Source organism: Suillus bovinus (assembly GCF_016758785.1).
Source record: "Suillus bovinus strain UH-Sbo-P2 chromosome Unknown EDB93scaffold_141, whole genome shotgun sequence".
Classification (NCBI taxonomy): domain Eukaryota; kingdom Fungi; phylum Basidiomycota; class Agaricomycetes; order Boletales; family Suillaceae; genus Suillus; species Suillus bovinus.
The window spans coordinates 270-13,424 of NW_024542197.1; the positions used below are offsets into that span (position 1 = coordinate 270).

The 13,155-nt window shown below is 46.0% G+C and overlaps 4 protein-coding genes across 4 annotated transcripts; 3 read left to right on the forward strand and 1 right to left on the reverse strand.

Moving 5' to 3' along the window:
- Positions 1-3,193: 3,193 nt before the first annotated feature.
- EDB93DRAFT_1256852 (uncharacterized protein) lies at positions 3,194-4,943 on the forward strand (the record flags this gene model as incomplete). The annotated part of the gene is made up of 5 exons (XM_041454013.1): positions 3,194-3,643; positions 3,774-3,792; positions 3,847-4,058; positions 4,128-4,317; positions 4,492-4,943. 5 exons carry the CDS (start codon positions 3,194-3,196, stop codon positions 4,941-4,943), a joined length of 1,323 nt encoding a protein of 440 aa, XP_041301168.1.
- A 1,238-nt stretch (positions 4,944-6,181) lies between these two features.
- On the forward strand, positions 6,182-7,173 carry EDB93DRAFT_1185866 (uncharacterized protein). The gene is made up of 2 exons (XM_041450801.1): positions 6,182-6,926; positions 6,988-7,173. The coding sequence occupies exon 1, from the start codon at positions 6,197-6,199 to the stop codon at positions 6,674-6,676; it is 480 nt and encodes a 159-aa protein (XP_041301169.1). The 5' UTR covers positions 6,182-6,196; the 3' UTR covers positions 6,677-6,926; positions 6,988-7,173.
- EDB93DRAFT_1256854 (uncharacterized protein) lies at positions 6,793-9,271 on the reverse strand (the record flags this gene model as incomplete). Its single annotated transcript, XM_041454014.1, has 13 exons — positions 6,793-6,926; positions 6,988-7,098; positions 7,151-7,245; positions 7,298-7,398; positions 7,452-7,583; positions 7,633-7,763; positions 7,812-7,884; positions 7,944-8,274; positions 8,387-8,648; positions 8,757-8,775; positions 8,828-9,063; positions 9,122-9,175; positions 9,232-9,271. 13 exons carry the CDS (start codon positions 9,269-9,271, stop codon positions 6,793-6,795), a joined length of 1,719 nt encoding a protein of 572 aa, XP_041301170.1.
- A 1,292-nt stretch (positions 9,272-10,563) lies between these two features.
- Positions 10,564-11,202, forward strand: EDB93DRAFT_1096304 (uncharacterized protein; the record flags this gene model as incomplete). The annotated part of the gene is made up of 1 exon (XM_041446769.1): positions 10,564-11,202. A coding segment is annotated over one exon (639 nt), but the record flags the coding sequence as incomplete, so codon positions are not given.
- Between the last annotated feature and the right edge of the window lie 1,953 nt (positions 11,203-13,155).

Here is a 13,155-nt window from a genome sequence, read left to right on the forward strand (position 1 = left end):
ATTCCCCTCCATCGGCCCACCCGTCTATGTAATATATTACCTCATCGGCCCACCAGTCTATATCATAAATAATTTTCTGCACTCTTGGCCCACCCGTCAATATAATAAATGTTTTACTGCTCACTCGGTCCGCCCATTTGTACAATTCACAATGACCTTGGCCCACCTGTTACAAGAACATCTAGACGCTTGGGCCCCTACCATTTTTCTCCTAATCCTCCTCGTATCAGCCCTCGCATCATACCCTTACCCCGACCTCACCCTTGTCATCCTCGTCATCCTCGCATTCCCTTTCGCCCTCTACCTGTCGCTTCAGCAAAGCCAGTACATTTGGCCGGACCCTTTCGCTGACGAAGCATACCCATGCTCCGTTTCACCACCTGACTGATCCTGTGGATAGTCCCCTTGCCCTTACCGTCTGGACGGTAACCTATGACACAATGCACGACGCATCCCCTTTGCCCTATTCCCTTTCTTGATCTCTGACTCGGTGCGCAGTCGCACATGCGACTTATACTTAGATCCGCAGCTGCACGATCATGCCTCTGCGCATTTCACTTCTTATTTCGATCTTTGACTCACTTTCTTATCAAGCACGTTCTACCTCGACCAAACGTGCCTTCCTGTTATAGTCATACCCTTTACCGATTGCCTCTCCCGGTAGTACGAGTTATCACCCACTAATACGTCTCCTGTCCTTTATATAAACTCGCTACCATGTACCATATTCCCTAACTTGAATCTACTTGGTTCTTGACCTCCTACTCTTAACTGAGTGATCCTTTCTGCCTCGCCAGCAGTCTATATTCTATCTTCTTATCTGCTCATCGCGGATAAGCCTATAGTCTTGACCTTTACTCATCGACTTCGTCGACGAGCAAAGCCCCTGTTAACTAGTCGGACTTCTGTCCTTCTAATTAACGACGATCCTTACGATTAACCTTCGGGTGTCGTAAGCCTAGGCCGATTTAGCTTATCGTCTCGCACCCGCGTGACATAAGCTACCCGATTTGGACATAGGCGTTAAATCATACTTGCCGAAGACCCGCCAAGTACGACCCCTAACCTTGGGCTAGCCCAAGGACGTCCACAGACCGTTGACGACACAAGCTCTGTTTGAGTGTCGCCAACAGATACCATCCAAGTTGTAACACCACCCGTCTATATAATAAATATTCCACTGCTTTCTCGGCCCACCCATCTACAAAATTATTCCTGTACGTCGGCCCACCTGGCTATACAATGTACCTTTACATTGGCCCACCCGTCTACAAAATGATTCCTATACATCGGCCCACCCATCTATATAATAATGATTGCCTCTCATCTCCCTTCAGCCTAGCTGTCTATAATATACATGTCCATCCTACTGTACATATTCCCTGGATGGGCCCACCCATCTCCATCAGTAAAAATATTCATCCTGGCCCATCTGACATCATCGAGCATATATATAACATTGGCATAGATGGGCCCACCCATCAACATCAGAAATAATATTCCCCCTGGCCCATCTGTCAACATTGGGGATATACATCACATCAGCCCATAGTCCGCTGGCCCATCTTATACGGGATATTATGTAGGTCGGGTGACCTGTATAATATGGAATTTGTCACTGAAGGGGCTCGTTAGTGAGTGTGAGTGAATAGATGCAGGACTCACAGCTTTATGTTGCTGAGAATTTCCTGTAAGTAATAAGACCGATCTTCACATTCCAACTGGGAATTATGTGAATTGTTGCGTGTGGGGGAACTGGTAGCAGGAATGAGTGAGTTGTGTTCTGTGGGAGAAGACCACTCTTCACAGTCCCAATCTTCACAGTCTGAGTGGGGATCATGGGAAATGTTGTCGCAATCAAGTGGGGGATCCAGTGGGAGGAATGCATGAATCCCACTCTGCAGGAGGTTGTGTTTGCATTTTCTTTGCCCTGTTGCTGAAAAATGCCTATGAGTCCACATTATAGATTCGATTGAAGGGCGGGGACTTACTGAGCCACTCAAAGACGTGCCTTCGCATTTTGGCTGTCTCGAACTCTGCAAGGCAAGGTAAGCAACATTCTCTGTGGCTAAGAGGCATTCAGCTTACCCTGGTTTGGCGAGCCAACACTCTGTAGCTAAGTGTTGCCTCAAAGCAGGACTACAAGATTTGTCCTGACGACCCTTTGAATTCCAGTGTCAGATGAATCAACACAGGTGCGAGTGTTTGAGCTTACCATGCTGCAAAATTGAAGAAAAGAGAGACAGTCTCTGGCGAGATACTGATGATTGATAACAAATTTCTTCTTGACAACATCATTGATCTGCAAGAAAAATTGAAGGTACAGGTGATATGGTCACTGTCTTGTGACAATCAAAACAATATATGTTTTGACAGTATCTGTCATTGGAAGGTATGAGTAAGACAGCAGCTATCTTGCGCAGAGGTTCTGCTCAACTCAACTACTATATTTAGAAATGTTGTGGATCCAAGGCTGTCCAAGGTTTGTGCTCTTGAAGTTGCCTCACCATTGCCATGCATGCCTTATGTTGTGCTTGCTGTGACATGCACCCCTCTATTCTATTTCAGATTGTTTTCCAGACTACATTAGGCCCCAATCTTCACGTTCTGCTCAGCTCTGAGTCAGCAGGACATGGCTGTTTCTATGTCATTTTGTGAGTAACTTGTCGATGTTCACTCTCAATGAAAACTTGACATGTAGGTTCAATTCAACAATATCATGGTGTCTCTTTGAATACCCTAGGTTTAACTCAAAGACACTGTGGTATCTCTTCAACAACCCATATATCATGACCCGCTGGTGTTGGGCTCCGAGCGCGAAAAACCAGGCTGACAATAACCTCAACAAATATACAGCAAATTTGTTGGATCAGCTCGGAATTTGCCTCGATGAATATATCACCTCTGCAAGGCAAGTGACTATGTCATTGTGAGCGGATTGCTGATGTGGGGCTTAGTGCTAACAAGCTTGGAATTCCTAGTGGTATCTATGCTTGGCGTTGGGACTCAAAGAGCAGCAGACAGGGACCTGAGGCATGCAACGAATGTATGTCTTTTCAATTTCATTGCGTGCCTCATGTACCTGACACATCGCGGCTTGTTTATTTGCATCATCGCGTAAATTATTGTAGGCACATCTACACCTCAGCACTGTGTGTCTGCACCCCAACACTTCCTCACCACTGCACCTACAATGGATCATGTTTTTCCAGTGAACAACTTTGATTCTAACAGTAATTTCACTATTCCCTCGTTCAATGATATTAACTGGGAGGACCCAGCGCTCTACACTATGCCGCTTACCAAAGAAGAGGACACACCCACCAACTTGCTGCTCCTTCCAGCATTCATCGCCTATTCCTCACTCCCTGACTCTCCCACTCGCACACCATCACCCCACCCATCCAAAACCTCCACCCCTTATCAAACCTCACCAAGTGCCAACTGTGCCAGGCCACTTCATGAGGGGAATTCATCCACCTTGGCAGCATGCAATCCCACACGACCTGTTATTCGTCCTCGGATGCCACCACCTCGGCTGACAGGCACACAAAAAGCATCGCAGAAGATCAAGAGGGACCAGAAGAGGGAGGCAACAAAATGCTTACATGATGGTATCTCCGAGTTCCTCAACAAGCAGAGGGTGAAAATAGAAATGCTTGCCCGAACTCACAATGTCACCCCAAAATATATCAATGACATCATTGGCATCCACATGAATTACCACAACTCCCACAAGCCCCGGTTGATCCAACACGCTTATTCATGCGAAGGCAAAGGAGCTGAACACCGGTAAGTCTTTTGATATTTTTAATATGATATCACTGCTTATTCTATGTCATTCAGACAAACCTGCAGGGTCACGTTACACATTGGCTGAGCTCCATGAGATGGTCACACATGACTCTCAAATGAAAGAATTGACAGAAGAAGAAAAGGCAGCTTACATAGAGGCAGCCCTCAATGAACATCACGCCAAGAAGGCACTTGGTTTTCATGCAAATAATTCTGTGGCTGCACAAGATGTGCTAGCCACAACAGAAAGAATCGTGAAAGAGGTATGTTTTTTTTTAAAAAAAAATATTGACTACATCTACCTACAACTAACCAAACTAAACTCGTACTAGCTGGACGACCTACATGTTCGGACCAGCATCTATGCAACATTATTTGTCGTCTGTGGTCACATCAACGACACAATTCAAAGCACCATGCATGGCACTGACAATACAGAAGACTTTTGGGAAGATGTTTACGAGCATCTGATAGCAGATTTTCTGCGTCAATATGAACAATGGGCGTGCACACAGAATCAGAGTAAGTCTATACATTATATATACTTGCTTAGCCGTCATTGAATATTGTGCAGATCTTAATGAATGCAAATCTTTGGAGACAATGTGAAAGCAAGTGCGTAAAATGATCCTCCGAGGGTTGTGTGAGCAATTGTGTTGTTTTGCATGTGCTGACCCCATCTGACACTGTTTTCAGTTGCAGTGACCAGTAAAAAGGATATCGTCATGAACTACCATAACTACAAAACCACAATTGTCGAAACATATGGAGTGCGCCTTGTAGGATGGCCCCACAGGGTCAACTTCATTAGTCCTTCGAACATTGGAACAGTTGGTGACATTCAGAAGCTTCGAGATGCACTCAGGAGTCATATCTGCTACTGGACAGTCCTCACACCAGCTGAAGTTAAATCCCATGCAGCTGAACTTGATGTGCACCGTTTAGCTGGTGAAACTGTTTGCAAGCCATGCAAGAAGCGTTCAGACTCTGGAGTCCCTCAAAAGTGCAAGGCTCCAGCTGCAGGACAGGCTGGTCAGGAAAATCAGCGAGTGTCGAAGAAGGCGAAAAGAACTGGTCCACAGCTTCGCCAAGCTCCCAAGAGCTCTGAAGTTGTTGAGTCATCAGACAGACTTGAAGATGCTGAGTAGTAGTACTGGTCCATTGCCATAGTCTAGTTTATGGACAAAAATATATGTTCTCAAGTGCACGTATCGTTAAAATGCGGTGTTGATCTGATTACTTGAACATGAGATTTGCGAGCTCGTCGCATCACACAGTGAGCTCGAAGTTTTGGATATTTTTAGCCAACACGAGAAACATGTCATGTCATTTGCCAATATGCTGACAGCAGTCATTCCTATAGTCCTGTTGCCATGTCAAGTCCCTCTTTATCCAGGAGATATTGAAGGAGGCGGTGATCCACTGAAACTGCCTCACCTTAGAGGTGCGATACCCATCTGCTATCACCTATAACAAGAGTATTTACATGAGAATCACAGGTGGGTAAAGGGTCGGGGTGTGCCCAAGGGTATGAATATTGTACACCGTACCCATACCCGCCAAACCCGTTAGCATATAACCGCGGTGTTACCCATACCCGTGTGTTTCCCTACTCAGGACCAGCCTGCTTATATAACCATGGGCAAGTGGAGACTGGCCAGGTCATTTTCGCTGATCAGTGGTTGTTTCACTAGGATTCGGCATTGCCGAATCTGACCTTACTGGCCTGCATGGATTTTTCCATCACATCGCAGTAATAATATTCGTGTCAAGCAATGTTACATATAGTGTATCTGCTGTGATACGCAGCTGCTCTGATAATTTATTGATATTTATTATTGTTTATTATTGGCACATAGTCCATCGCATACCATATGACCTTGCTTGCAAAGAGCAAGGTCATTTTCTACTTGTGCTTCGGCGCGGCATTTACACCGACATTTTTCCTGCACAAATTAAGACACAGCTGTGACATAACTTAACCAAGGCGAAGGAATTTTTCAGCTGGTTGATCATTCTTATTTCTCTGACAAGTTGACCCCTATATAATGAGAAAGACACCATGGCCAATATTATCCGTTCTGCAAAATCATGCGGCAACTGGGATGACAATGAGCTGATCCCATACAACATAACTGTCACTGCCGTATCATCACAGCAATTCTTTCACCAGGAGACAGATGTGCCCCTGACCATGGCAGGCCTTGATCCTGCACTCGCCACCTCTGACTTAGACATGCGCTCCGATGTCAATATCTCCTGCAGCATATACCGTTTTCTCGGGTATCTCCACTCTTCCATCACGCCGAATTATGATCTTCAGAACATTCGTGTACCAAGCATCAACGAATTCGCTCGTCAGGCTCTCATTGCAGTTGGCTTTACAGAAGGCCCGTATGGCATGTATTCAGCATACCCGATCCCATCGGTAACCGGCGATAATATCCGCCAAGTCGCGCAGATAAGCGTATGCTTGGTGGATACTGAATCAATGATGCTAATTCTTCTACAAATGAACAAGACGGAGACAGGTCGCTCAAATGTCGAAGCATATATTATTGCAGCAGCCATTGCAGCCTACCAGTACAACAATAGCAAGCAGCAAGAGAGGGGCCTGCATCCAGTTGATGTCATGACAATGCCATGCATCACCATGGTTGGGACGCGCCCCACCTTCTACTTGGTGCCTGTTACCAAAGCGTTGAGTGATGCGGTCATTACCTGTCAATATCCGTCAGATAGGACTGAGGTGTTGAAATGCGAGGTTCCCAGTGACTATGATGGAGGCATGGAGGTACCGGAATACAGGGGTGTCGCCTTGCAATATTATGTTGCATTCAAATCCCTTGCTAAAAGCAACTGGGAGAAGTTTATTGGTTAAGACCTAAAGGTGGTCTCTAATTTGCAGTTTATCACAGGAGGTATACTAGGGACTGACGGGTATTATGTAGGATCGTAATCTACATACATGCATGTATCATCTTCGCTAGAAACGATCTAATCCACGTTTCGAACAACGTCCTCACAGCGGGGACATAAATCATGCTCCTCTTCACGAGTATACGTCCAGCACCGTGGACACTTGCTCGAAGATGCGGGTCTAACGCGAATTGACAGCTCAAAGTCCGAGTCTACGTAGAAGAAATAAGGCGAATGAATACCAGAAACAGCTTTCAAAAACACAGAACATACCGGGTACGTCCATTGAGGAAACATAGAACCACGCGAATGAACTAGTGCCAAGAGAGCCTTCATCCGTGATAGTGACATCAGAGACGATGAAAAGCGTCTTTAGGAACGTCTCTGCGCGCAAATACCGTTCACTTACGAAAAGCGGGAAGATCAAGCTGCTCACCTTCGCGTTTGATCAACTGTAGTAAGTATGGTTGCACAGATATATTGTTGGGCAAGATAATATCGACCTCAGCTTCTAGAGAGCTCTTGAGATGCCTACATCGAAACATGCTCAGACTATGAACACAAAAAAGAATCAGGCACTCACTTGTCTCCTCGAGCCTTTTCAAAAAGAGATAGCACGGCACTGCGCATCCTCAGCGAATTAGCCATGTCTTGTTCGGCATGCGGATCACTCCACTCAGTGCTCTATTTGGTTCAAGAGTGTTAGGGAAAGTACAAACTGCGACATCAATACTCACGACAGGAGTCCACTTCTTCGCAAAGACAGATAGCTGGGACACAGCTTCATCACCTTCATGGAGAGCAGTGTGGATTTCCTCCGCCAGGTAAGGGAGCACTGGGGCCATTGCGGAGGTCATAGAGTCAAGAACCTGGTAAGAACATTAGTTCAACCGTATAATCTCACTGGATAGCGCTCACTTTGGCAAGGATTGTCACAACTGCCCGTCTCTCGACACTTTGAATGTCGTTGGCATAGAGGCAGTCTTTCGTAATATCAAAGTAGAGCGATGACAACGTGAGGTTTGCAAAGTTGGTCAAGGAAGTCATGACTAGCGCGGGGTGAGCATGTTAATTCCATGAACACGATGAGCTCCCACCTTTTGGGAAGTTATAGTTTGCATATCCTTCTGCAGCAATTTGATCAAGCTCGTTCATCACAAAGCACTCAGCCTGTCGCAAAAATCAAATTTGGTATTACTATTAGACATCAATTGAATGCGTGAACTGACCAAGCACAGTTCGCTGCGTTCAACCGAAACAAAGTGCTTTCGTTGAGCAGTTGTACCAATATTTCCAAGAATAAACCGAGCAGAATTACGGATTCTTCTCATAGATTCCGCCCGTGCCATTGCGTCAAGCTTCAGGTCCACCTGCAAATTTGGCGAGTAGCTCTGGGGTAAGGAAGTCTTCAACTGGACCTTCCCACCAATGAGCCACGCCCCGTTCAGACAAAATACGTAATATGTGAGTGAGGGATCCGGATGAGAGGACAGCGGTATCTGTTGGGGTGTGGTGTAGAGCCGGGATCGGGACACCCCACACTCGCTGGCGAGAAATGCACTATTCAGAACGTGAACGAACGAATGACTCTAGTCTATTGCGGGTGGACTCCAGCAGGTTGACAATAGCCTTGTTTCCACCCTTGAGTACCTCTTGTCCTACTAGTGTTCACGCAGCTTCTTCGCCTACGACATGAGCAACATCAAGGGAAAATTTTCCAGCATCGTCAACGTGACAAATGATATCCGTGGAGCCCTGCAGAAGACCTAGCGATCGGAACGCCAGGTAATCTTCTGCGCCGTGTGCGGGAGCGCAGTGCACCGGACCGGATCCAGACTCCGATGTGACATGAGCCGCCGCAATGATCTTTGCGCTCACCGAGCCAGACGGGTGGATCAAAGAGAAGACGGAGCGGAATTGCGCGCCTAACAGATCTGTGCCTTGATTTCAGCAATAACTTCGTAGGGTCCAATGATGTGCTTCAGTGAGACGAGACGATCTTTAGCAACAACGAGAGAATCTTCCTTGACAGATGAGCGCACGAAAATGAACGGCAATGCCCTAACGAAAGAATATCTATGAGGATGTTAAGATTGATGAAAGTCATCCATACCATGTTTGCTGTGAGATTCCAAGGTGTAGTAGTCCATACTAGCAAACTTGCCGAAGGTGCCTTAGCTAAGACTTCTCGGAGAGCAATGTTCGCGATTTTAGTCTGCGAGTCCAACGGAAAGGTCACATAGGCTGAATGCGAGACATGATCGTCGTTATAGACGAGCTCCGCTTCCGCAAGAGCTGAATGCGACGAGGGAGAATAATGTACTGGTCGGTAGTGCCGATAAATTAGACCTACGTGGTATATGAATGAATAATAAAGTTGTGTGCCAGGAGACAAGAAATCGTATACCTTGCTCAACCATTCGTTGAAATACCTGAAGCTGACGAATCTCATAATCATGGTCTTCAGGAAGAGGTCTGTAAGTCAAAATGTAGCCATAGATGCGTCTCAAGTCATACCAAGTGTACGAAAGGTCGTGTTTGGGCTCCCATCGGCCATTATGCAAAGGTGCTCGAATTCTTCCTGCTGCGTCGTCATTTCGCGCTCTGCCGTTTCTCTGGCTGCGGCGCGTATGACATTGGGTGGTAATGAAAGAGCATCCTTCTAAATTTCATATTCATTCGACGCGACATCGCTAGAGGGAAAGAACTACGTGCCTTTAACTCATGTAGTGCCTTATTTTCAATGGGTAAACCATGACAGTCCCAGCCAGGATGATAGCTTCGACGGATGAGCGTTACTATTCAATAGTAAGAAGGAAGAACTCACTTGACCTGTCAAGACTTGGTACCTGTTAATGATGTCCTTTATGATTTTATTTAAAGCATGTCCTGGAAATAAAATATTGTTATCGCGGATTTTCATATGATGTTCTTTGCATACCCATGTGAAGGTGACCGTTCGCATAAAGAGGGCCGTCGAGCAGAACGAAGAGTGGTCTGTGCACATTTTAAGCCTATTTACTGCTGCAGTTAACAAGAAGCATCGACGAGTTTGAGCGACGCACCTGCCACCGATACAGCTCTTCGCAAGTCTTCTTTTTATATAACGACTCGGACTTTGCTGAGTCTACCCAGAGCGGAAACGAAGTCTTTAGCAAGAGAAGAGTCTTTGAATAGGCTTTGAGGTCTGTGCTATTATAGCGTTCTTCAAAGATTGGGAAAAATGGCGACTTTTGATTAACTTGAGGAAATGCGGGCGAATTGGCCTCGTGGCGATTCGTCCAACCACCAGACACATGAAGCTAGGAGCGCAGTCAACTGGCCGGAAAATGAGCGAAACCCTAACCTTAATACGACGAGTTCAAAATGGATCGCAGAATTAACCGCTTGTCAGTCACCTAACGTTCTAAGTTGTATTCTACGCAAGATCGAGATTCGAGAACGCGTGTAGAATGAGGTCTATGTGGCGACACAGCCTCTCGAGTTTTTCTCACACTTCTTGTTTCGTACTTCTACCTAGTACTCACAACGCCTCCACTGCTTGATAACGCTCTCGTTTCGTCGCAAAAAGAACAGTCAGACAATTTCGAATAATTATGCCAAGAATTCGAAACGATCCAAATTTCAATATCTGTCTGGACTATGCATCAATTAACTTTGCGAACACGAGAGCACAACTCATTAATGAGAACATCGATGAAGAACAAGCAATTCAATTACTCAGGAACATATGGCAAACTAACAATGAGACTCTTGTGGCAGCAGCAGTTAGCTGAGGACAGAGAGCAGTGGGAGCATGCACAAAGGATACAAGAAGACGAACAGGAATGAGTTGAACAAGAACGCATCGACGAAGAAGATGCCGCACGCAAGGAGGAAAGGAAGAAGAATAAACATAAGTATATTCCAATCCTGGACACGGGCATTCCAGACGAACCATCTGTCACACCTTGCTCGTACGTTCTTCGTAAACTAGACAAAGGTGAATACGTCAAAATGTGGTATTTCACAAATGATGGGCTAGACGAGGTGTCAATCAAGAAGACTATAGACGACGACGCCATGGTTCTATCAACCTTGGCGGACGGATCTACAGCCTGGATCTCTTTGGCATCAGTGCGTAATGCTAAGTTGGTTATCAATGACAAGAACTTACCGTTCGAGGAATTTTGTCAGGCATGTCCTTGCTTTCTAGTTGCCTTGGAAGAAGCAAACTGGCCGGAAGACCGAATCAGAATGATGGCACTGTTCTGGAGGAACATACAGGTGCACAAGTATTGTTCTTTGCGCGACCCAATAGTGCAAAAGACTCTTTTGGTCTATCAGGCCAAGCAACACAGACACTGGCACATAGCAGCGAAGTCCTCGACAGGACCATATAACATTTTGACGGTTAACGAAAAAGTACTGGCAGACACGAGGGAGAAAGTATACTGGGAAGAACGGCTCAAGAGAGACAATGTGCACGATCATAAGGTCAGTTTATAATAATATTCTATTATGTTCTATGTTCATCTTTATCGCATTGTTTCTTTTGTCGCGCACTTAAAAATTCATATGATACGACATGAAATCGTCGCACCATTGTATTGCTTCATGCCACATGCCTCACACCACATGCCTTGCATCGCGCATCTCACGCTACATGCTACACGACGCCTATGTTGCACAATATAATGCGCCGAACATGCGCTCAGTCAGAACAATGGGTTATGTCCGCATCCAGGCACAGAGACTCAAGAGAGTCGCATAAGCACACAGCTTCACCCAAGTATGGCAACAGAGCCAAAAGACCTAGGCAGGATTTTCATCCAGGCACAGGCAGAGGTGTTCTATCTGCCTGTGCTGTTTGTTTCGGACGAAACCCGCACAGGATTATCGAGTGCAAGGCGTCCAAACCCTGGGATGAATCATACAATACTCTCTGTGCATGAATCAGCAAAGTACTCACCATGCGAGACAGGAGACCAGTCTGCAGTGACTGGCAAAGAGTCAAAGGCTGTTTGGACACCACCCACGACCGAAGGCATTTTTGTTCAGGGTGCGGCAGTGCATCCCATGGAGCTCAGGCTTGTCCTCAAGCTCAGAAAGCATAAGGCAGTCACACCATACAATCCAGACAGGTTGGAATGCAATCTCGTCAGAGCAGGTCTGCTCGACAGATATGCACACATTCCTAACAGCCTTCGCAACGGTTTCATTCTTAACATCCCTAATATTAAAGTCACACAAATGCCGCCGAACAAAGAATCCATTGGTACATATGAGCGAGAGTTTCAGTCTATTATTCAAATGGAACTTAAGAAGGGAAGATATATTGGTCTGCTCGAAGCTGATGAAGTCGAGAATCTCATTGGACCTTTTCAGTTGTCTCCATTCTCCATTATACCCAAACCGGGACGTCCTGGATGGTATCATGTCATACAGAATTATTCAGTTCCACACTCTACTTCTTCTAAATTTCCTAATGCATCAATCAACTCGTACATCAATCCAGATGATTTTCCTAGTACTTGGGGCACCTTTCACGTGCTCGCGCTCACAATCAGCCGGCTTCCACCAGGATCTCAGATCGCCATCAGGGACGTCTCCAAAGCCTATCTGCACAATTCTAATTCACCATTCGCAATGGCCAGGAGCCATCGTGCAAATCTCAGAAGAACATTTCTGCATCGACACGTGCATGTGCTTCGGCCTGCGACCATCAGCCGGAGCCTATGGTAACCTGGCAGACGCTTGTCTTGACATATTTCGCTCGAAGGGGATCAGGCCAGCGTTGAGATGTGTCGACGATCATGTTTTTATTTGCATTCTTAAAGAACATATTGCAGCATATAACGAAAGGAGAGAGCAATGGCATAGAGACATTACAGAGAGAGGACAGCATCAGGATGGAGGAAGGATTTGGTTTGGGGGACACATATTCGAAGATGGAACCCTGGAGGAATTCGATGAGGATTGTCGATTCTCTATTGCAGACTTGTCAGGGACGTCAGTTAGATCGGCAGAAGATGTTTGATTCTTGTGCAACCTATCGGACATCGACCGAGTCTCAGAAGATATTGGCGTTCCATGGGAATTTCTCAAAGACAAACCTTTGCTTACTCGAATCCCTACATTGGGATCATTTGTGATCTGGCGCAAGACAGAGTATATTTGGCGGAAGAAAAGAAACAAAAGTATCTCACAGCGATTGAGCAATGGTCGCAACAGAGCACTGCATACTCTCCTCGACGTGCAGCAACTGTATGATAAGCTCTTACATACTATGCTCGTTGTTCCCAGGGGATGCGCATATCTTACGTCACTGGAGGCGATGCTGCACCTCGCGGTGGATAAACCGTTTCTCCCACGAAGACCAGTTAAGAGCCTTGAGGGTGATCTCAACTGGTGGAAAACGCTGCTACGGAATCTGTTTGTCGGTTGTGTCATTCCCAAACC